Source organism: Trachymyrmex septentrionalis, unplaced genomic scaffold (genome assembly GCF_001594115.1).
Source record: "Trachymyrmex septentrionalis isolate Tsep2-gDNA-1 unplaced genomic scaffold, Tsep1.0 scaffold9, whole genome shotgun sequence".
In the NCBI taxonomy this organism is placed as follows: Eukaryota; Metazoa; Arthropoda; class Insecta; order Hymenoptera; family Formicidae; genus Trachymyrmex; species Trachymyrmex septentrionalis.
The window spans coordinates 2,579,539-2,606,506 of record NW_017306091.1 but is presented as its reverse complement, the minus strand read 5'-3'; the positions used below and the strand labels follow the sequence as shown (position 1 = coordinate 2,606,506).

General features: G+C 30.6%; 1 protein-coding gene across 10 annotated transcripts in view; it reads right to left on the bottom strand.

Annotated features, from left to right (window-relative positions):
* Positions 1 to 26,968, bottom strand: part of LOC108755698 (mucin-5AC) — a 61,215-nt gene that overhangs the window by 22,860 nt on the left and 11,387 nt on the right. For 7 of the 10 annotated variants that reach the window (XM_018498866.1, XM_018498872.1, XM_018498870.1 and 4 more), the window contains 2 exons: positions 8,120 to 8,222; positions 5,120 to 5,179 (listed from right to left, as the gene is read on the bottom strand). In XM_018498866.1, coding sequence (XP_018354368.1) covers positions 5,120 to 5,179; positions 8,120 to 8,222 — 163 coding nt within the window. Of the gene's footprint in view, positions 1 to 5,119; positions 5,180 to 8,119; positions 8,223 to 22,140; positions 22,514 to 25,978; positions 26,121 to 26,968 lie in introns of those variants that run through there. The other 3 variants (XM_018498868.1, XM_018498869.1, XM_018498867.1) reach the window with 3 other exon arrangements.

Genomic DNA, 26,968 nt, shown 5'->3' with positions numbered 1-26,968 from the left:
AAAATATATTTTTCATAAAAAATGATCTCATCATTCTGTTTTCTAAAAATATGTCTTTTGCCTAGAAATTCACAATTTATATATATTTACTGACAACTATTATATTTATTAAGTGCTATATAAATTAAATTTGCATTTCTTTAAAAATAATAAGTATTCAGATATGAGAGAAATAGAAGAGAGAAATTATTACTTTTATTTTCCTTCATATCATCCATCATTGTAGACAAGTGCGAAATGGATTAAATGGAAGATATAGCTGTCGCCATGTGTATGTGTGATAAAATAAAAAAAAACTATCATCAATATTGCTAAATAAAATATAGACATTTACGTATACATAATGTAAAAAGTTAAGTTTTTTTATTCCAATATTTAAATAATATTCGAGTATTTTTTCAAATAATTTTTAATTTTTATAGAAGATTACTTTCATAAAACAAAACAGAAAATTTAAAGAATGATATCGTAGAAAAACAGAATGACTTATAAAAGATTGTGATGAGAAAAATCCAGGTAACAAGGAATTTTGCATCTATCTCCAAAAATTCTAAATATGATAAATATAAACTTTTCCAGATATAATTTTCTTCTTTTAGCAGTGACAATTAATCGTCGCAGATCAATGAAGAGATCCATTCGATAAAGAGATGGAATATGCTTAAAAAAAATTTCAAAAAACAGGTGGCGAGATTTATTGCTGCGATCTAATTGAATCATGCATTACGGAAAATAAGAACGGTTAAAATTGTTCAATTATATAATAATTATTATATTTATTAATATCGCAATATTTCTCAATGTTTAAATTAATAATGAATTTTAATATACTTTATAATGGTTACGATTTAGTTGAAAATCTTTTGGCTCGAGTTTAATTTTTACATCCTAATTACGATTCGCTACAGGGAAGCATAGATACTATGTGTAATGTTTTATCTGGGAAATAGCCGTATTATGAAAATGTCCGGATACAGACCAACTAATTTTCGATGTACGTGTAAACAGAATCGGTGATTAGTCAACTGTGTCCTTCCTTTAAAAATTGCAGCAGATATATTTAAAAATGTTTTTATTCGTGCGCGTGGTTGGATTTCCTTATTGGAGGAAGTGTCAGCCAAGTATCAATTCCTGTTGGCAAAATATCAAAATGCGAGCATATAAGGAAGACAATAAGCATCAGTACGAAAATCGAGCCAAAAACTGCAACTAAATCCTATCACTGCTATAACAAATATTAAATTGTTATCATTATCAGTGATATCACCAGTAATATGATACTATAGGGAATTATTGTAAAACTTTGCTCTTATTATTGTAAAATATGTCACGATGATTGAAATGTCGCAATTATTTCAGAATCGCTGTCAAGACTACAGTTATTCTAGAAATTTCGACTTTTCATGGCAGCCCCATGGATTTTCTCCAAATAATCCAAATAACTTTAATATTAAAATTAATCTGAGTAAATTTCCAGAATCTCGATCCTCATTCTATATTATTATTCCCTCCAATTCGTATACATGATTCAATTGCAACGATTAATCGCTACTACAATCGGCCTGAAGTCCAAGGGAAGTGTGTACCTACATATCTATAGGCAAGCTTTCGGTATATTTCGTGCAGATAAATAGAGAGAGCACTATGTAAGTTTCGCACGCGCACTCTCGTATAAATATAGTATGTATGTATATATATGTATGTATATGTATGTGTGTATATGTGTATATCGTGCATCATGTATGTATGTGTATGTGTGTATAACGTGCACATTCTATGTTGGAGTAAGTCGACCAAAATACAGAGATATTTTGATGTAGATTGTGGAAGCGAGATAACCGATGATTTGTTACCGCGGTAAATTCTACATTAATGCTTTCGATTAAAATGACGTCCATTCCTTGAAAAATCAAGGACATTGTTTGATTCACGTATTTTTGTGTTTTGCGCCAGATTTAGAAGACTTATAATTATATTTAGAGACGTTATAATGTCTCTGATTATGAAAAGAAAGAAGAAATATTCTTTTAGCTTATCATTTTGAAGTCCTTGAGGAATATCTAGTGATAAATAGTCGGCAAGTAAGATAGTAGGAAACATAATAAAAAATTAATGAATAAGATTTAATTAATAAAAGTTGTCTAAGTTTAAGTACTTTTTTGATATTAATCTAAAAAAAATTTTTTTAATTTTCTTTTTTATCTCTTGTAGTTAGTTTTAGCTAGATAAATACTCTAGATAGTATTACTTATATATATTGCTAGAAAATATAGCTATAAAAACAGCGGTAATACAATATATTATACAGTGATGATATATTATAACGTTATTAACTCAAAAAATGACTAATCGGCCATTACATTCAATTTTTATTAAAGTAACTGTTAATTTTAATTTGTAGAAATGAATTAAAAGTAATAAATAAATATTGTTAACGATTTAAAAATAAGTCTTATTGCTAAATAAAATCTTGCATTGTTATTCCCTCGAATTCTGAACTATGGAAATAGTTACTACAGAAATATCCTGTCAGAAAGTTTTGTTAGAAAAGATCGTAAAATTTCACACACTACATATGTTTACATTATGTTTATATATGTATTTATTAAAAAATGTGTTTGAGTCACCATTAATCTTATAAATGACTGTGTTAGTCGGTTCGCGAAAGACAATATTTGATATGGAAATGAAGTTAAGAGTACTACATTTAACGCTATGACAGTAATTGATAAGTGAATATACTCTGTATAACAGAATACGAGAGATATAATAAAAAATATTGTTATCTTGAATTTTGATGCATATAGATATCAATACAGAAATAAATTTTAGCAACACTGAATTGCAGCGCAAAGAAAAAGTTTAGCTTCATAAGTAGAAAATAAAAGTACAATTGAAGAATTTAGATATTTGTTTATATTATGCATATATAAATGATATATGATATATTACATATATATGCTTTGCTTTTTCAGTAATAATATTATTGCAATCACGTTTGTACGTATTATGATATATATGTATACGCCTTGAATTCCATTATTTTACGAACATTATTCTGATTAACTACAACTCTCGCCGGAATGTTAATAAGTTTGGTATACTTATAGGCATGCTTCACGCGATTTTCGTGCAGGCAAATGGAAGTTTATCATGATGAATGATTCACAAAGATTATCCAAGTAAGATATGCAAAAGTGAAATATTTTACATTGTTCATGCCTTAAATGTCAGTGGTTGTTCGTCAATTAATTTTATGAGGCATTTAAAAAATCAAAACTTTATCTGATAAACAGGATCCGTTGATAAAATCTATAGAGGCGAAATGTGGAAATATACATTTTTATTTATCGCAAATAAATTAAAATCAAATTTATAAAACAAATTCATACAAATAATTAAGCTTTTCGTTCTCGGTTCTATCAGGCGACATGAAAAGTTCGATCAATCGATAATGATTGCGATTTCATAATGATGTAGTCATCAATGATTATTTTCAAATGAAATATATAATAACTATTATATTATATAAAAGTCAAAGCGCGATATTAGAAAAGCATCGTGTTAGGAGAATGTATTGAAAAGGAAAAAGAATAAAATCGCTAAAAAAAAAATGTAATTTTTGCGGCGTCTAGTTTATCAATAATTTACCTATCTATTAACAGTAAATCGTTCGAAAAGTCCTATCGGTTTTGCATAAACTCGTTAAAACTTTTTTATAGAATTGAAAGGAACTTAATGTTTTTTGAGTCCTCAAATATTTGACTTTTTATTTCAGGAGCGTTCAAATATCTAAAGTGTGATATCTAAAGAAACTATGAATAAACCGAGAGAACTTCCACAAAATTGATGCTTCCAATTAACTGTTCTCATTGTTCACAATATCTCTCTCCAGAAATAGAAATTTTATAAATAATTATACGTTTGCGATTATGTCTAATAATCTCATTTAAAATATGTAGAGAAAATATGTAATACATATAAATAATTGTGTAAAGTATAATATTATAAATACATATTTTTATAATACATATACAAAGTCTCGGATAGTAAATAGAACAGTTCTTGTAAGAAGGTGCAACTAATTAAGCTGAATGGAAAAGTCCTGTACCGCAATTTTTAGAATAATTAATGAGAAATGAATTAATAAAGATCTGTAAGCGTACATTCGCACGACAGTAGTAAATGTAAGCACACAACTATGTGCAAGTTAGCGTGTGCGTATGTTCATATGCTCATTAAATTTTGAAACGGACAAAGTCAATTTGACCTACATTTAAAATTTAAGAATTAATTATCGTTGGAAATTAACTATCAAATATTGCAGATTAATCGTTAAATAAATAATAATATTTGTAATTAGTAAATTCGCAATCGTGTAAAACGTCATAAGGATATTTTTATCGATATTTCTATCGAGAGGCATGATTAGTTACATACATCCTATTTTCTTCCTTGGCAATTATATTTTTAATTATTAAATATTTAAAAACCGTCTATAATAACCGAGCATCAAATAAATGCTAATAGTTATGATTATATATATAATTTGAAAATTCAAATTTTATTAAAAAGAGCGAGCAATCTTCACACAAATGTCTTTTTTTCATGTTATTTATACAGTTTTGCATGATCATCGAGAATGGATTAATAAACATTTCAATAATGATAAATGGTTGTAACTGGATTTTCAGTAAAGGAAGGGAGGCCGACTTCATATAACTGCGCGCTTACATTTGTCGCTGAATTGCGCGGATGTACATTCATCCGCATATTTCCATTAATTAATTTTTCATTAATTATTGTAAAAATCGTAAAACGGCATATAGTAAAACGGTACAGAACATTTTCTAATTTAATTCGCTACCTGTTTACAGAAAATGTTACATTCATTACCAGAAACTCTGTGTATATACGAAACATAAATTTTAATAAATTTATACTTTGAGATAAATATTAATAAATATGACATTTAGCTACAAGCCTGTTTGTTAGTCAGCAAATTAATGGCAGATACAATAGCATCTGGGCAAGGAGACGGGAAGGGGGAGTTTCTCCGGAGAGTGAGCGAAAACAAATCGAAATGAAACCTGGGCATTTGCGTAGCTCCGAGTCTTACCTTCGCTGTTCTCATCCTCTGTTGACTTGGCCGATTGTAGCTTCGCGCTTGGTTGCTTCGCTGCAATCAAAATTCGCAGCTGGCACCGCGTTCTCTCTTTTGTTTTTCTCTTACTTTTCTTTCCCTCCCCCCCCCTCCCCTCCCCTCTACCTTCGATACTTTTGCTTAATCGATTGGTTTTCCGTCATAATCGATCGCATAACCCTTCTTCATCTTAAGGCCGGTAGAAAAATTCCAAGACTATTACGTTGCATATCCAACTATTGAAATTCATCGAGATTTTTTTCCCCCGAATGTCAAATTCTACTTTTGACTATATCACGAGATATCGATAACGAATTGAAGTAAAAGCGACGATTCATACTTTTTTTTATATAAAACAAAAAAAGGGCTAGACCATTATTTCCGTTGAAATTTCTTCAAAAGTCGACATGTGTGATACTTTTCTAAATCTCCAGTGGTATCACGAATATATGAAGTAGTGGCATATCATAAATAAATATCTAAATATAATAATATTTTCCATATGACACTCACAGAGAAATTTTTACAACTAAGGTTTACACATGTACTGTTATTTCATAATCGTGTGATGTAATTAAATTTGATCATGAATCCGCGTTCATTTTTGTACGATAATATAAAAACTAAACAATCATAATACCACTGGCGATACTATGGATGAATTAAATCTATCGATTCGCGTAAAAAAAAAGAAGAAACGAAAGATTGCTTGCGAATAAAGATCACACGGATAGGGAAAAACGGAGTTCAATCGTCCACAATGCATGTCGATTTATTTCATTTTTCAAGAGAGACCGGGGAATGAACGCCGTTGACGAGATGAGAAAGTCAATGGCGTGGAATTTATTGCGGCCAAATTGCCTTACGCGAAACGAGGTCGCGAAAGATCGCGCGAGATCGTGAACGATTAAATTCGAGCGACGACTAGCTGAGAAATCGACGATCGGTGGAAATCGAGATGGAAATGGATTTTAACATGGTAATAATATTCGCAATTATTGATCCTTTATCAGAAATTCTATTATCTATCTTTTTTTAAATCTACTTTTTAGATATTTTACATTTTATAAACTATATATTCTTTGTACGTTGTTAACAATTTAAAAATTGCTATAATAATAACAATAATGAAGTGAATCGAGGTAAACAAAAAAGCTACAAGTAACATTTGTCGTTCCGATTCAATGTAAATTTAAGTAAACACCTCGAGTTGAATTAGCCGTCTGTTTAATATAAAGCAAATTTTGATCTCTATATCAATCATTGTCGTTGAAAGACGCTTTGTATTCTCAAAGATTCTCGAGATTCCTTGAATCATATGAATTCCAAACAAGAATTAGAGGAAATTCGTTACATTCATTAAATTCATAGTCGTGTATACTTCAAATAAAAAAAAAAAAAGGTATTTAAAATTAAATAACTAAATATTGTAAATATATTATTAAATGTATCAACTGTAAACAATTATTAAATACAGGTTATGCATTTTACGTCTATCATTATATTATGAAAATAAAAAAAAATATATAATAAAATATTTTAGAACGGAAATTTTTATGCGAGTAACGTAGCTATCTGCAAATACAATTTTGAACAAGGTCGCAAGGATCGCACTTTCGCGTTTAATCGCGCGTTACCGAGATACTCGATCGAGTGGAAACGAGGGGAATTCACCGATTCGATCGACAGCTGACGTCTGCTCTCGAAAAATGAGCCGGGAACGAATTTACGTTACCGGCAGGTAAAAATGCATATCTACTTTGACTTATAAGCGTTCACATAGAAACACCAGTAATAGGACAAAGTGAGAATAACATCGAGAGAACAGGTATATGACAATATGTATCGTAATGCGCTGCTCTAAAGATATATCATGACATACACAATATCGAAATATAAATAGGATTATCCCGCAATTCGCGATTTTAATTTGAATGACAGATTCTTGACAAATTTGAAGTCGATTTTTTCATAATAATAATTTTTAACAGATATCTATTTAATGTAACATTTCGATTTCCAATACATGTTTTTATAAACTAAATTTCAAATTGGAATTTTATTAACGTGAAGCTCATTTGAAATTAACTGAAGGATAGATCTCAAAAGTTCTATGATCTCTTGAGACTGATGATTAATTTGCAATGAATCTTATAAGTAAATAATTTTAAAGCACCTCAATATTTTCTTTAAAAAAAGCAAATTCATCAGATAATCTGCCATTAAAATCGTGAATTATATAGGGCGCTCTCTCTATATATATGCGTGTATATATAAATATGTTACACAAAAAATAATGCATTGTATATATCGTAATAAAATCGCGATAATAAATGTGTATGAAGTGAATGGGATGTGGAGAGCGAGTGCGTTAATAATAGTAATACGAATAAACAAAATCAGTAAAAACACTCTAAAGATATACGGAGAAAAAAAGTAAAAAGTTCTCTCCGCGAGTAGGTGGTCGCTCTCGAGAGCGTGTATCGACATGAATATTTTCTTTTCTCAATTAAATAATAACTGAAGTATTTTTATTAAAATTAAGAATAACTCACGTATGTCTGTGTAAAACAGAAATAAATGCGAGATAAATCAATTTACGCTCGAGTGACGTGAAAATTCTCTAATCGTATCAAGTCTAAACAATATGAGCGTAAATCTTCCAATCTTTGCAGATTTCTTCCTTAATTTTTAAAAATATATCTCATATGTTTATCAATTTATCAATGCACCTTTTTTCTTTTGGAAAATTATCCTTCAAACATAAATCACTCGTAATAAATTTTAAAACTTCACATAAGAGAAAATTCACTGTTTATTTTGAGTGTGAAGTATCACGTCACATCATAGCACGCGTATTAGTAAACTTTTTGTTTTCTGCCGGTGAATAAGCTATTTGATTCCGTTTAGAATTAATGTTCGCTAAATATAACGGAAGTAAAAATACTATTCTGTTTGATTGTGTGTCGTACTTACTCGACGGTGGCGGCTGCGGCGCACGTCGCACAACTGTATGCTCTTGATGCGGTCCTGTGTACTCGTGCCATGTGTACGTGCTCCTGTATTCCGAATGAAGCTGCTGTAACATTAACATACAATTTGCTCTTAAAAGTAATGATAAAAATACTCTATGATTGTATATATAAATGTAAATATATCGAATAATATAAAAAACTATCATACATTAATTTCATAATATCACGAACTTAATATATCGTTCTAATTGTAAGTTTCTAAAATAGTTTCTAAAATATTACATTGTTTTTTGTTTGATAATAACAGCGTATTCACAAAATGTCTACAGAAATGAATCGAAGCTATTACAGAAGGCTTTAGAATTTTAATTAAGAAACAATATTTTTTTTATGATGGAATAATTTAATTCAATAATTGCTAAATTGATAATATTTTTGAAGCTCTTTCACGAATATTTGTTTTCAGTAAATTTACGGGTTATCGTCATGTCGTGATCTATTGCGCTAATTGCTAAAAATATTAATTATAATAAATTTTAATTTATTTAATAACTTTAATCACTTAATAAAAAATTGTTTTCCATTATTAGTTATTTATGAAATTACATTAATTACGAAATTATAATAATCATACAAATTTTATTCTACATTTTTTACTTATTTTTTTCACAAAAAATCTGGTTTGTTCTTCAATTATATTACTAGTTCGGAGACAATATATATTTTTAACATGGCCGTCATTCACTGTATCAATTAAAATATATTGCAAGGTTTCGGTAGATAAACGGATCGATGGTTAAGGCTTCCCTAATCTATTCGAGAAAATACCGAGTTGGTTGTATATTTCACGTCAAATGTAATTATTTTTATCCAAAGCATTAATAAATAGTGACAAAATGTAATTAAATCCATCAAATTCCCATAAAAAAACATTAACTATAATACAATTAATAAATACAATTAAAGTTTCCTCGAAGCTATTTATTTCTTATACTTGTTTTTTTTTCATATATATAATACTTGCACTAATTCCCTTCTCATCTTGAAGAATTTATTTTTTAATATTTTTTAATATTTAATTATTTCCAATAATTTTCATCCATTTCCATACAAATAATAGAATTTAATTTTTTAATCAAATAAAAAACTAACATTCTGATGAGTGCTTGATAATATAAAACAAATATAGGTAGACTTTCAAACAATAAACAGTATACGTTCTACCGTGAATCGCGCACAAACGACTATTGATTCTTCGACGTTTATTTATTAATGGCAATGTGGGACAACGTTAACCTTTATCGTAGATCGCCGCGCCCAGGCACTTCACATATTTCTTGTTTCTTTACTTTTTTTAAAATTATAAAAAATAGAAAACTACGGAAGAAATCCGATACACTATTATTGGTTCGATCACTTAATTTTATAACATAGGCCAAAATGAAAGTACACAATATAATAATAAACCATTTAAAAATTATCTTTTCAAAAAAAAAATAAAAAAGGCGCTAGGTCATACATTAGTTGCAAATATAATACATTGTTACATTAATATATACTTACAACGTTGTAAGAGCATTTTCTTATACAAAAATAAATTTAAAACATACTTAATTTTAAACAAAAAATATTAACGTGAGAAAATATTACAATATTTTTGTTTAAGGAGGTTCTAAACATGTTCGAACAAAACACTCTATGCACTAGTACAGCAATATCGCACGTATACATAACTATACGAAATTTTCACACAACCTTTTCTTTAAAGCTCCTAAGCTCATTTCTAAAAGCATAGTATTCTAGTTCTTTCATGTAATTCTTATCCCGAATTAAACTTGTTTTCGTATATAAGTATACGTACAAAGTATAAAACTTTTATATAAAAGCAAATGTAATTACGAATCAACGCTAGAAATCAATAACAAAACTGTAATTTTCAAATTTTTATTAAAATTTTCAAATTTTTATAGTTTTTCATATAAAATCGTTTAGTCCGAGCTGCGCATTATTGTTTATACTTTAATTCCATAAAAAGATTTTTAAATCTGTAGATGTAATACATGTACGAAAAAGTGGTATATAAATATTTTTCCGTTTGATCGTTAAAAATTATAAAGTTGCGTTAACAAAAATAAAATTTCACTATGTATATATAATTCATTATATCTACTGCATCATTCACTGCATAATTCTTTCATTATTTGCTTTGATATTAAAAAATATGATATTCAATAATGTATACGTGATTCTTTAATATGATTGTGAAAACAAGTCCTTAAAAAAATATGTAATATTCTGGAACAGATATTTCCATCAAAAATTCTTGGAAACAATCAGATGTTTTATTGGTTCAAATTGGACAACCAAAAAAATTAAATAATAAAACAAAAAGTAAAACATATTCAAAAGGTATATAAAGATTTATAAAAAGACATTTATCATAAAAAACGTAATGCTATTAGAATAGTAGTAATGCAATTAATATCATAATAGTTAATATAATATATAATTATGGTTTATATATTTGAGATTCAGCAGCACTGGAATGTATAAATTTCACATCCTTGTGTTTCGAAATTGTAGTTCTGTTAGGAGTTCTGGATTATTTAGAACAAAAGGAAGAGTTTCAGATAGTTTTAGAAAAAGTTTCGTTCGATGTAACACACACAGCGGTGTATACATAAAACTTGTTATAGATAAAGAAAAACGAAATAATTGACTGTTAAAGTGATCCATAATTTTATCAAAACGATTAAGAGAATAATTTAAGACTATTATACTTGATTATATTATACTTAGTTTGAAATGTTTTTGTTTGAATAAGTTAATTTTATAATTATATTTACAAGGCGATTTCCAATTATATGAATTAATATGAAATCACTAGTTATGTGCTATAATTTCACAAATTGATTAAATGCAATTAATAGTTTTGAACATCAATCGATATCACCAATCGATATACCACAAAAAACTCCTTTACGAAAATTCATGCATATCATTTAGCATATGAGACTTGATCGTTAACGCATTCTTACGTCAAACTTATAGAACTTATACCAGGTGGTAGACGTCACATGGACGGTTATGACAAACATATTTTTATATAAATTTGGATTGTGCATTATATCGTTGTTCATATTGTGAAAGTAAAAAGAAAAACATTTCTTGCAACCGGAACTATTAATTGAGTCCATTATAAACTTAACCATTCTAGTTATTATTGAGACACAACTGTTTTTTTTATTGATATCACGAGTGGAATAATGAAAGCACATATAAAAGTAAAATAAAAATTCATAATGGTACAATTCTATATATCCAGTAGTCCGCAGCGATTTTCGAAAATTATGATACGCGTCGATTAAATGGAAAACCGTTGATCGGGAAGGAAAGGTGGTACGATTCATAAACAAATTCTGACACGAACTCAAGACAATAAGACAATAAGCGCACAAAGTTCTTGCGACATTGCATGGCTTCTCGCAACACGTCGATTCCGTCCATTGAAATCATTAACAGGGCTTGCAAGTGATCGCGGTATAACGATGAGAAGTTAAATGGAAAAGCGAAACGCAAATAGATATACCTAAAACCATCTGTAAAACTTTTAGATTTTTATTTTAATTGTGTTTGGAATAGGTATATAAGATTATAAATAGAAGTATGAATAAAATAATACACATACGAAAGAGAAGATTAGATAAATATGATACAAATTTCCTAGAGTGCAAGAAAATTGAACATAATTTTGTGTCATTTGATATTTATTTTATGATGAATATTTATTTTATAATATTTTGTCATATATGCTTTATTATTCCTTGATATCAACTTTTCTTTCATGTTTCTGTTTAATATTTCATACTAAATTTTCCTTAATGAAAAAATAGAAGTCTAGCTAAAAAATCGAACAAGCTGTTTTTTTGTGATCATCTTTAAGAAAGATGGCAATTAACATGATCGCACCTTTTTTAAATTTAATTTCAAGAGGACTTTCCTTTAAAATAACGAAATTCACTTAAAATTTCAGTTCGAACTTCAGTTACAAAGTTATATAAGGCTAAAGTTAGAAAGAGAGATGCGATAAGCAACTTCCCTCGGTATTTTCGCTAAAAGTTGTTTTCAGATCGAAGAAGCTATAGCCGAAACACGATCTGATGATTTTGAGATACTCTATACACACAGAATAGCTTTGCAGGAATTCTCTGTACTTCTAATTCGGGTAGGATAGATGAGTAGAGAGCAGACAAGCGAGAGAACGGCTGTCATCCAGAACGATCTTCGTTAAAACTTCCCGACAGTTCTCTCTCGCATCGCATGAGCCATAATGTGTATATGTGTTTTCTATTTACTCCTATCATCTATGTATTTCCCTCGTGATGCCAGGCAATTTATATGATGCTGCAACCGATCTCTTTCCATACGTATATGCCACAATAAAATATGTAGCAATTCTAGAAACAATGACTAATACCTCCATTAATACCGAATGAATTAGGTATTTAATATTTTAGCCGGCACGCTCGGAGCCCAAATTTCATTGACCTTAACAGTTATATTTATTACCGCAATTCCGGTAAATTTTATCGTAATCTACGGTCGCAAATAAACAAGCGCGGAGCAAACTAATGTGTAATTTAAGTTGTCAATAAATAAATAAGTAACCAAAGCTGATTTCATCGAATGTCATTAAAGTGGATGCATTGTGCCTTATTATGAATAATAGAATGGATAGGTCAACGCTCATTATTTATTCACGTATTTAGGAATTTTCCCCTGGATCTATTTATGTATATTTTTTTCTTTTCTCTATCGGTTTTCCTGTTCTTCCAAGTTATATCACAAGTAATTCTCGATCGATTGTATTTCGATGGAACAAGAAAATCTGGTTTCTCGTGCGAATGCACACCGATCAGATGTCAACATATGACCTAATCTCGTCCTTTTCCCTTCTCTCGTTATATGTTCTATCATCTTATTATTATTACCTTTCATTAACATTCAGGGACACTTATCATTGACAACGAATGTAGATAAATCAAAATAGTTATATAATACCACACAATAGCGACATATAAAATATTCTCTAGTGGCAAAAAATATGTTCTTTCGAATTTCGAATTTTATTCTAAACCAGCTTCACGTCACTAGTACATATTAAGAAAATTATGATATATTAATATGTTAATGCGAACTACATTAATTTATTAATATTACTATATTAATTACTATATTAAGATTTAACATTATACATTATATATATCATTGTAATAATTTTTAATTAATGCTCAATGTATACATTCGCGTTATGTTCATTGTGATCTAATCTTCTTTGTATCTAATTTTCTAAGTTTCTCTTATAAGTTAAAAATTGTGCGAGTGATAGACTTTTAACGCGGCATGCCTTCGCGTATAATTATTATTTTTCAAATAATCGCGATGGACAAATTATATTACTTCAAAGAATTCAAATTCTCTTTGATTTATATCCGGAAAAATTCAATTATTTTATTTTGGATATTGTACTATGTTGTCGTAGATGTTCATAGTTTAAAATAATTAAATTTTTTTAAATAATTAAACTTTTATTTGAAATGATTTGTTTCAGATATCAAACATGAATATTACTGGCTAAAGCTATAGCCCTCTTAATCACATCCGCATTTAAATTACTTTAACAGCTAAAATTTAATGATTTATTTGTAATCTACAATTTTCATTTATTAATTTTCTTTTCATCGATCCTCTTTCATATATTTTATTTATCTTATCTTTTATTTATATTATTATATTATTCCTCTTTTTTATAAAAAATAATAGTAAAGAATAATATAAAAATATAAATAGAAGATCATTAAAATACATGAAAGAGAATTGATGAAAAGAAAATTGATGAATGAAAATTATTATATTTATATTTTTATATTGCATTTATTCAATTATATATCTTATGTTGAAACAAGCATTTCCTGCGAAAGTGATTGTCGCATAATGGCTTCACGCGAGAAAGTTTCACGACTAATTAGCGTCTATATTTAACACTGACAACCGCCTTCAACATTATCAGTATTCACGTTCTCTATCGCTTTCCAAGTGCACATACATTTGTAAGTTCGTCCGCCAAGTTTAACAACACGTTCAAATTTCGTACACCGCAAGTAAATTTGCGTTTACGAATATTTATAAACAGAATAATTGTACAAACACTACAAACAGAATGATGCACTGCTTATCAGATGAATTCTGCATACGGCAAACAATTTGACCGCGTTCACGTAATCATGTAATCACCGTTATTCGGCTATAATAAATGATATTCAATTACGTTTCCCGAATGCTGCGGGACATGGCGTGTCGTCAAAAATGTCACGTCAATAGACGTACCATAAGCACAATTCTGAAAGTGAGAGAATGGATTGAAAGCAGATAATTATTGCGCGTAGCAATTTGGACCATTCTGACACAACAATTAAACTGCACAGTAACGGTGCTCTTATTCCAAAATTGGAGTAAAGCACAATTATGTGCTGATATATGAAATAAATAACGCGAAAGAATTTCGTTCGATGCTAGAAAAAAAAAACGGAAGAATTGTGTTCTCACGGTCGCACAATTAAATCCGTAAAATTTGCAAACATCCGTTGAACGAGCGACATGATACCCTAAGCGCACTTTGCATATTCCTCGCTTCTTGAAATACCGTACGCGATCGGTTCTAGAATTTTATTGACAGTTTCCGCGTGTGTCGGTTAGAATAGTACGTGCGCGCGCGGCATGAAGTAGGATAATAAAAGTCAATGTACTATATACAACGCGCGACTTGGCCCAAGTGCCACATCGACGAAGACACAACGTTGGTGCAGTGCCGGTTCTTCCACCCACAAAAATCGACTTTTCGCGTCCGCATTTTCGCTGCAGCAATTATGTTTCTCATGCATTCGCGATACCGCTATGTCAGGCCGTAACATGATAGAAAGAATCATAAATAATGTATCAAACGGTGGACGCGCGCGAACATCTAAATCGAATCATGGTGTACGAGGCCATTGAAAGTTTTCCTATTCTACAATGCATTTTATATTTCGAAGTCTTACGACGATCGTAAAATTGTGAAATAACATTTTCTAATCACAAATACAGTGGAACAAGAATAGTGACTGCATAACATGACTCTTTAATAGATTTAATTAAAAATAAGTATATGCCTTCATGTTCAAAAAATGACGTAAGCTGCAAATTCTATTCTAATAAATATACAACCTACAATTTATGGTCGCTTATTTCCCTTAAAATATTCTGCAGTTGCGTAACAAGTGCTAAATAAAATTATTTCATGGAATCATAAACCGATAATGAAATAACAGCAACAATTCTCGTATTGTAATTGAAAAAATAAACGTTTTACAAAAATAAATAACGTTCCCATATTAATCGGAAATCTCTCTGACATCTTATTCCTTAACAAATCCGATTATGTTGGAATAGAATTATTGTAATCATACTAACTGACCAAAGTCATTAAAGCTCATTTTTATGAAATATAAAAAATGCCTCTGTATTTTTTTGTTAAATCGAGATGACATGTCGAGACACAAAATCAATATCGACAACTCTAAGCTTCATCCTTTCCGTCGCATTGCCGCAACACGTGACGCAATCTAATTGCTCGCATTCGCAATAAACTTAATTAAAATAATCGTGATTCTTATTTAATATTTCTAGATATTTTATATCATCGAGTAATAAGGAAAAAAAATTAAAGCAAATTTTATTTCGAGATCACTGATCACAGCAATTCATATTTTTCGCATGGATGAGATTCTGATGAAATTATTTATTCCGCGGATGGGCATAAATTCGCGGAATGCAATAGAGATAGAAATATGTTGAAATAAGAACAAATTTAGCAAGAAAAATCTCATTTTATCAGCCAATAAAAATTCTTAAAGATCCTGTACACATAAGATTCCTTTATATTTTCTACGCAATTTTATAGAATTAATCCGAAGTTCATTATCTTCTTGTCGTTCTCATTTAAATTTCACAATGCTATCTATCTGTTAATTGCATTCATTTCCATTACGAATTCTGATTCATGATTCTGAATCATGATTTCTTCTCGAAAGCATTTTCCCATTTTATTTCAATTTCTGCAACTCTTCATTAAGCGAAGTTTTGTAATTCTAGATCTAAATCAAACTCTATTACGTTCTCGAATTTCTTCTATTTTTTTATATTATCTTTCTCTATGCAAACTTCATTACAAAAGTTTATATTTGCATTTATATCACACTCTGCGCGAATCATGTTCTAATAATAATATTAAAACCTTTTGAATTTTTCATTACGGGACGATGTATTCTAGTTAAATCTAATGACTTTTGTAAAATGGCCATCTTAAAATTATTCTAATTTACGTAATTTATGCTAATCAACGTGTAAAATTAGACAAAATATATTTGCAAGTATATAGAATAATGGATTCGTGTGTATACATAAAATACACTATAATGTCTACTTTAGTATATTTACGTAGTATATTTGCATAGATACATATTTAGGGAAATATTAACACAAACACACATATTTCGTAAACATACATAAAATACATATTCAAAATCGTTATTAATTAGTTATGAATAAAATATGTTATCCAATATTGTGATAGATTATAAAGTAATGATTCTGATAATCTCTCATATGTCATCAATAAAAAATTTGTATAAAAATAATATTTTTTTACAATTTTTATAAAAATTTAAAAAATATATAATACATAATTTATTCAATAAATGTAATTACTTTGAAAAAAAAGCTATAATACCAAATGTAATAACTAAATTACATTAAAAGACAACCAGAAGAAAAATAGTTAGAAAAAGAATAATTATAAGATATTAATTAACTAGAATAAAGACATAAAGTTATAATTTCTTAATATTTCAAATATAATATATTATATATACGTATCTATTTTTGGTCAAAGTGGATTTTAGTGCTTAACAATATCCACATGTAGAGTTACAAATATGTTTAAATATTTATAAAATCTACATATGAATATTATTAAGTCCCAAAATTCCCTTCGATCAAAAATAGAATTTTTTTCTCTTTGATTTATTCTTATCTAATTTCCACTAATAATTTTTTAATATTTGACGTTCAATAGTAAGTCCACTAGCGTTTTGCTAGTGGATAACAACGTGATCAGGCGCATATATTGACGAAGGCAAGCGAGTCCGAGTGGCGCAATGCCGGCTTTTCACTCCTACCATTTTCCCTTCGTAGCGACGATTTGCACACGGAGGTCGATTGAACCGAATGACCATGCGGTTCCACTGGCTATACTCGGCATTATGCTCCATAAGTTGTCGTAAGGTGACAGCCAAAATCGTGTACTTTAGAGATTAGTCTGCTCATGACGTTAAGATGACTCGGCACGAGAAACGTTAGAATTAATGAATTATTTTGAAAAATGACTCGCGAATTGAGGCCAATCGATAAACGACACTTTTTCTCGCTAGCGCAATTGCGAGTCAGCTATACAGTACGTTTCATCGTAATTACGAATACGATTAATCAGTTAATCGACACTTGAGAGAAAAAGTATAGAGAAAGAAAAAGATAAGATATTCGGGAAAATATCGTACAGAGGTACGTCTATTAAATGGAATAATTTCCTCTCGCAGCTTCGCCTAATCATATCTTATACAAATAGGGAGTGAAACGAAAATACGAATCCCGATATCGGAGGAATTCATTTCATTGCGGCGAGAAAAACTCAGAGAACGTGGAAAGCTTTTCATTAACGTTATTATTGCCACTTAAAAGTAAAAAAACTGTCCTATATTATTAAATTATCGGAGACTAAATCTCATATTTAAAAAGTTATCAACATATATGATCATTAAGCATTAAAATAATCGATATTTTCAAAATTGTTCAAATATTTTATGTTTACGCGATTGAATAATACGTAAATTGTTACAGTCGATTAAATCTCAAAATGTCATATTTGCTTTTGCAATATTAACTGATATGTTTCCGATCATTCTTCACAATTTAAAAAATGGATGCAACAGATCGAATGTCATATAGGACAAGCTGACAATACACGATATCAGCTATTGGATAGTATTCGACTTTTATCTGGATTTTGTATTCGTCAAGAATAATTTTATCTCGCTCAACGTTTGAATATAACGTAATAGTGTGTCATGTTTGGAATTTTGATACAACGAGACTACATAATATTTGTGTTTTCTTAAATAAAACTCTCATATTTACTTACTCGTATTTACCTGAATATCATTCTTTAATAATTGCTGCACGATATCCAGCGTACTTCTTTGAATTATTATTAAAAAAATATTATACTTCCTTTTAAATTAAAATTAAAATTGAAAGACTTCTCTTTTTTTTTTAAAAGAAATTAAAAATAAAATTTACAGTAATTTCTTAGACAAAAACTACTTAAAGAAAAAGAAATTATTTACTATAAAATGTTCCTAATTTTCTATCTTAACATATTACTTTTCCTTTCTTTTAATAAGATAAATAATTGTTGTACAAGCTTCACACATTTTGAAAATCGAATAAATTCTCGAATAGATTCTTAGCTTAATAAACTCTCCGACTCATAAACTCATAAACGTATCTAGTAATCATTTCTCCGAATAAGAGCGATCGATGTGCTTCGTGCGAACTCATGTAATCAAGAAAAAAATTGCAAATACAGTTGAAATCGTTAAACAAGTTCCCAGTAAGTATATGACGAAAATATATATCGACTTTGGCATGACGTAATATTACGGTGAGGCGACGACCAATCCATAATGACGTAAGTTCTATGCTAACTATTAGCATAACAATCATGCGGAACAATGCTAACCAGAAGTAATTATTATTGTAATAATTAGGAAAATCGTGGAAACTTCAGAAATTCAATAAATGAATTTTTTCAAAAATTAAACAATAAAAGATATAATAAATAATATTGCTGCATTGAGAAATTATAGCCTCTTTAACATGCGTTCATATTTTTTAATTTATATTATATCCATAAAAGTTATGTAAATTAATATGTGCTACATAAGTATATAAAAAAATTGATACAAAAAATGCGAAAGTAAAATGAGACACTATATACTGATTAATGATTCCAATTCATGCGTCTAATAATTCTATAATGGATGTGTTGTACATTGTCTAGCAACAATTATGCCTTTATTGATGTCATTTCTCAAATAGTGCTGACAGTGCTAATACATAAGTATTGCAGTGAACTTTGTTCAGCATAATTGCGAAAGTTTGTTATAAAGATAAAATTGCGGCAGTTTCGCGAAAACTAATAGTGAAATGCATGTAGTTTTACGCAAAATAAAAAAGAGAGCCACTTCTGACTTCTAAAACGATCATTTGATCAAGTTTGCGACAAAGGCATTGTGTCATTGTGAAGAAGAAAATCCATGCAGCACATACGATGTAAAATCGATGCATACAAATCACGCTAAACGTGATAATCTAACGGAATCGATAAACTAATTCGATTTCGATAAGATGAAGAATGTTGCGCTCGACCGGAGGAAGCATGATATTTAAGCGATCTCTCAGACCGATAAAATCTGTTCCGCTTGGAGTGAACCACTTCGGTCACTAATGCATATAGAATGATATATAAACGATTGATGTGATCTGTCAAACTAAACTAACAAGTTACTGCATATCTGCAATAAGAATTAATCAATTACACAATCACTAGTTATTATATAATAAATAATAAAAATATAAAAAAATATCTCTTATGAAATACCTACTTTATTTCGTAAAATTATGTATCAAAGAAATACGACAAAATTAATTTACTATTAATTTAATAATATAAAAACATCACAAGGAATTACAGATAATATCAAAGAAAATTTAAGAAATAGATATTTAATTAGTATTTATTTATTTTGTATAATAGTTAATTAATGACATTTATCCATCATTTAACTAATACATAATGTTGCATGAACGAAATATTATATCATTATAATTCAATCGTGTCATGCCAAATTTTAAGCAGCAATATATGCGATGTTATACGCATATTTGTAGTCGACTTTTTTCAGCATTTCATCTTGCATTATGCATGTAAAGCAAATTGCATTTTATATCATACGTTTCGTGTATTTTATGCCTTATAAGGAAAAATTATTAATATTTCATAATATACTGTTAAATTTGTGCATCGTAAATCTACTACAGAGAAGTATTTTACAAAAACGTAATAGTTAAGGACTCCGTGCAGGATTCTTAAGTATGCAAGTTATATTGCATTTATATCTGACAGACATTGGTCTGTATCCCTACTTATACAGCAAATTTGAAAAATTTAATTTGTGTAAGGAAAATCTTGTGTTTCACAATTTATGTAAAATTTTCAAATCTGCTTTTTTAATTTTATCAACAGTGAAGACTGAATAAATTTTATTAATAGGAAAGAGATGAAATCACGAAGGCAATTGAGTTAGCGAAGCTGCCTATTTACAACTTTCTCAAAATTGCTCGCAAGAAATAAGGCGTAAATTTACTTGCCTACTTCCCTTAAATTTCTTCTATAATTCACCATTAAAAAAGACTTTCCCAATTTTCTCCATTGCTAATCGTTTCTGTTGGCGGGTAAACATTCATAACAATGATTTATAAACATTGCCAAGTAATTATATTCATTAACTTAATGATAAACAAACCAAAATATTCTGCTTTTGAAAATATTATTAACTAAATGATAAAATTTTGAGAGATTATGTTATCATGTTTTTATTAAAATAAAATATTCATTTTTCTCTTTAATGTATAACATAAAAAAATTATTTTATAATTGAAAAACTCATTTTAACTATATATAAATATAATAATTTCTTTTAAGTCGTTCAAGTTATAATTATTGCTTGTTTTATTATAATTAAATTCACACAATGATTATAAATTTTAAATTATAATTAAAACGATTGAAAAATTCGTAGAGAAAAGAGTAAAGGAATTTTACATTAAATAAATACAAGTGAAAATTGAATACACTAACCACCCCCGAGATGACATAGTGCAAGTGCACTTCCTTGAATCGTTTACGGATTTATGAGACTGGCGAACAAACAAGCAATACAAGACTATTGAATCGATCAATGCAGTCGCCATTCTGATTAATCCATACTATTAGACAGCTATGGAATCTCCAGCTTTCTACACAGCCATTTGCTAAAAACTATTGGTTATTATTTATAGCACAATTTCTGTACGAAATTTGTTTTCCCTTAACAAAAATGTTGAAAAGTAATTACCGATTAAAAGTCAAAAGGCTGTTAGCAAGCCTCAACAGAAAGAATGGATGACAAAGCAGTATTCTTTATTTAATTTTAAATAGAATTTGCTTGAACGTAAATTTGATTTAACTTGAAAAAGTTATAAAGATATATAACATTGAAAATGGATCCTTTTTTAAGATTTATAATATAATTTATTTCAGAATTGTATGTAAAAGGTCTCTTTCGCCAACTTCTGATTAAATTAATTGACGATCAACTCGCAAAAGTGCCAACAGTAGTTATATATATATATATACATATCAAAATGTTTCCTTTCTCTTTGTCTTCTGAGACAAACTGTGTTTAGTTCTCACATTGGTAATCATGATGATTGAGTTAAACATCGATCAGCGTTAATCAGAGTTGATGAAAGAAGCTTGAAATGCTTCTACCAAAAGTTAGACAAAGCAAATAGGAAAATACATTAAAACTGTACAGAGTACAATGAGATATTTTGGATTTCGGCGCTATAAAAACAACTTCATTTTTTATTCGCTGCATTTTTTATCGCTTATTGCTTATAATTTTTAGCAAAATATCTAACACAAAGAGATATTACTATTTCCATTTTTTTCCTGAAATATCTATTTTTAATTGGAGATATCAAATAATTTGCAGTAAATCGGAATATCCTCTGCGCAATTATATGATTTCTTAGTCTCCTCACCTTATCAATCGGCATTGAAGGGCACGCACGGCAGAGGTTCCAAAATGAACCAATCATGAGGCCGCGGTGTGTGAGGCAGTGGGACAGTAATAATGACACACAGCCGCTGCGTTAGCGAGCGACGAACGGAGGCCGGCCGTTTCTCCGCGACGATGACGACGGACAACGCCGTCGGTAGACCTGAACGCAGATGTTCTGTCGAGGAGGAGGACGTAGTTTTTCTCGGCGTCAATCACGGGAGATACACCACTATACGAATCCTCGTTCTCGTCCACCTCTCTCACTATCACAACACCACCTCTTTCTTCTCAGCCTTCAAGGCAGTGTTTGTAAGTGGCGCTCGGGCTCAGGCACGGGCTCCGAATTGCTCCCTCTGCGTATTTTGTGTATATATTGTGTCAAGTACGTACATAAAGCGATATTTAGATATATTAAGATACATACATATATTGTATATAAATGTATGTATAAATATATGTATCAATAAAATTACACCGCCTTATAATGAGTGTGTGTATGTACAAGATGAGCCAACGAGAACTTTCCACCTCATTTTTTTTTTAACCGACTGATTGCGAAATATGCTAAATGCCATTTTTGTTTTTAAGGAAAATGTATATAATTATATGATATGATAAGTTTAACTGTTCATTCAAACTATTGTTTCATCTTCTTGATTAAGATAGCTGCCTCTTCACAAATATTAAATGGTAAGTGTCAAGTGGCACAACGTTTTTAGATTCTCTTTACAGTTATCCTATTTCTTTTTATTTGAGTATTTCGCAAAAAAATTTTAAGTCTTAAGATATTCGAAGTTGAAAATTCAATTCAGTGACTTGCAAAGGTCATCTAATTTTTCTTCATTATATTTTTTTTTTATTTAAGATACTTTAAAAGAATTTATATTATGACACAGGATGTTACGTCACAAGGTAATCACTGAAATTTAAAAAGGCACAGATTCTGAAGAATTCAAGGGAATTAAAAAATTCTTAAATATATATCATCTAATTCCTATTGTCACTTGAAATTTTTAAAGGGTTAGCTATCTTACAATTAGTCAAGAAGATAAAAAGCAGCACAATTTATCATGTACATTTTCCTTTGAAAAACAAAGTTGACGTGTTCCAGCATAAATCAGTTGATTACAAAAAACAAGGCGGAAAGTTCTCTTGGCTCATTCTGTGTGTGTGTGTGTGTGTGTGTGTGTGTGTGTATTTTATAACACGATATTATGTAATATATACATGTATATATTCATTATATAATATATATATATATATAAATTCATATAATTTTTGAATAGGATTTTTCACAGAAAAACATTTTTAAAACTCTTTTGTTCCGAAAACAGTTTTGGACGTAAAAATGTTAAGGAAAGAATTTTTCACACTTTGTAAAATGTCTTCTTTTTTCTTTTCTATCGACAAAATGTAAAAGAAAACCTTGTTTTTTATCTTTTATAAAAACATGTTTATCTTAAAAATATCCAAATATTGATCCTGAGTAAAAAAATTTTTTACATTTTATATTACATCTTTAAAATTATACAAACATCTTTAATATTTTCTCGTAATTTTCAATCTAGGAAATTCAGAGGTATTCTGTTACACCTTTAGCTATAAAGAAGTATAAAAGGCGTGTGTAAAGCGGTAGCACCGATGTGTGCATGCCGTATGTGTGAGTATACACGTACACGAACGAAACACAATGCCAGCATTTGCGCGTACCGTACGGTCCATCCGATGGATTTTTCTCCGACGAAAAAGAAAATTGCGAAATGGACCCCAATATTCAGGTTAAGGTTAGCCTCAGGCTACATGTTAAAAACGATCAGTAGGCGACCGTATACTTATCGGAAGCGCCGATAACGGAAGAACGAAATGGCAAAAGCGATAAAACGGAGATCTCCATGTAAAATGCACATGAGATGGCTCATAAATACATTGGGAATGTGATTGATAGAATATGAAGTGATTCGAAATAAATCATTACGAAGTTTTCGAAGGATTCAAATTTGCTAGCTAGTAATTATACGATACATTTGCAAATGATGAATAAGTTTATACGTATATTGGTAATATCTCAAGGAAGTTGATTTTCCTTGAAAAATATAAGAAATGATAAATTTATATTTATCGGCATATTGAAATATGCAAAAGAGGCAAATATTTTGTTAAGTAATACTTATAATATAAAAATTAATATTAATACATTATATTGTGAAAATTATAATATTCATAAATACATTATAATAGGGAAATATGAAAATTGATATCCATTAATCCAGCTAATAATAATTATATATTGATGATTATAACAATGTGATGATGATTATCTTAGATATCGAGACAATATTTTGGGCAAGCTAAGATCACAATGTGATTTATTCTCTCATTACGAATGATGTAATGAGAATGTATGAATATTAAATTAATTTTGGCGGAGCGTCAGTCAGAAGACAATTATGTAGATTTCTAACAAAGATAAGAGTGCGAAAGAAGGAAACGAAAGAATGGATAAGCAGCCTTCACACTTCGTTCGACATTATCGTCAATGTCGTCAGAACTGAGAACAAAAGTATGTTCGAGAACGCAATATAGATCAGAAATAATGAACATCTATCTGCCAGGTATTTACCAGGTATGACTATTTTGCGAATGAATATACGTTTTGGTATTGTAAAATTACTCATCGCATAATTACGCGTACCTGAGAGAATTCTTGAAAGACACGAAGAATCCATTGAATGTTGCAATACCAAGTGTCAAGTTAAAAAATAATAGAATACAAAATTGTCAATGACAACGTACAAACGGAATCAAGGTCATCGACTATAACTGCGCATGTGAAGATTAATTAAGAGGAACAAAGATGATCACTTTCAAACTGCATGATCTATCAAAGTTTGCTAATTGTCTATCGAACAAGATTCATGGGGAACCTAGCAAATCATTTAAACATCGAATGAAATAATACGTAGTGCGTGAGAATTGAAAAACGACATCGGAGGAATTTTGCCAGACAATTCGCCAGCGAAAAAAGTGGATAAGAGCGAAATAGATCAGGAAGTGAAAAAGCGAGTCATTCTTTCTGGTTTTACCGTTTCATCTCCGTCCTAAGAAACCTCCTGCTCGTCGAGCATGGAGCTTCTTCCTCTTTTCCTTTTTTTATCCTTCCTTCTCCCCTTCGCTCCTTCTCCCACCTGTCTCCTCCTCATCCCCTTTCTTTATCACGCTGCCTTTTCTTCTCTCCCAATGTCTCCATCGCCCGGTCTAGCCGAAGCTTCTTCAACGCGCACCTGTCAACTTACCGGCTCGCGTATTACGAGTGCGCACCAAGAAAAGCACAAGCATCTTAGAAAGATACTCGTGACATCTTCGAAAGAAGGCGCCGGTATCAACGGATACGATGGTCGCACCGACACGACATCGGCTAGCACCAATACGAATATTTAATTAAATTTTCTTACCGCATATCCGTGTTATATATAGACAAGGACTAGATATAGAAACGAAAAAAGAATCGCACAGTGTAGATGGGTGAGTGGGATAGATACGCGCCGGTTAGTGATCGCGTAGAACATGGTCGTGTAACGTAAGTGTGCAAAGTGACAAGTAGGCGAGAGAAACGACGACAAAGACGGGCAGAGAGAAAAAGAAAGACGGATTGGGATAGAGATTAGAGTCTAATATGTAACATTATACGTATGATGTATATGTATATTGTGTGTGTGTGTGCGCGCGCGCGCGCGCGCGTGTGAGTGTGTGTGCGTGCGCGTGTGAGTGTGTATGTGTGTGCGTACGTTCGCGGTGTACGTGTGCGCGCGTGTTGGCACCTAGGTGACACCCCGGACCGGACACGTACGAACGGCGTTCACGAGACGGAGGGCAGAACGAGAACGGAATCGTGAGAGGCACTGCTGGTCCCACCGTCGCCACACCGACGTTGCGTAGAGCGCCGCGACGCCGGCAAGACGGCCCGCGGGACGGTAGGAGGGATTGCCGATGACAGGCGCAGGCGTCAAGCCGAAGCGAAGACCGGGTCGATAGTCCGCAACATCGTTCCTCCCTTGCCGGCCGGCTGGCACTACACGCTCGCTTTCTCACTCTCTCTCTCTCTTTCTCTTTCTCTCTTCATTTCTCTTTCTCTCCGCGCTGCTGCCGCCGCATCGCTAAATTCCACGCAGTGGCGACCCGGCGGTCTGGGGTGCGCGGGCGCCTCAAAGTGCAAAAATTCGATTCTCACACTTTTCAAGGCTTCACCTATCATTGGCGTAATGACACTTTTTCAACGTCGGCAACATTTCTTAAGCAGTTTTTATAGTTATCTGGCTAAATTGCGTGCGTGATCTAATTTCTTTCATATTTCTCCTATTTTATGTTCGTTGAAAATTTAATGATGGCTATCAGGTGCGTCGCAACATTTCGCAAAAATCCAATTCAAAATTCCTTACGTTTGGATTTCGATTATTATAATAAAATTTCAATTATCTCCCTTTGTATAGTTAACACTAAAAAGAAATGAGAGCAATCGATCAAACTGTAGTCAATGAACATTATTAAATTTTATTATTAACGCTCGTTTATTTCGGTCGATGTAGATTAACTTTTGATCTCAATTCGATTTACTTTCCATCTTTTCCTAATTCTTAGACTTGGGAAAGAATGAAGAGTGAATTAAATCGAGATTAAAATTAATCTATTTTGACAGAAATGGGCATGAGTTTAGACAATCGGTTAGGGCTCCGAAACTCTTTAATTCGTCACTGGCTCCTCTCTATTTCTCTCTCATTGCTTTCTCGCATCACGGTTACGTACATATTCGT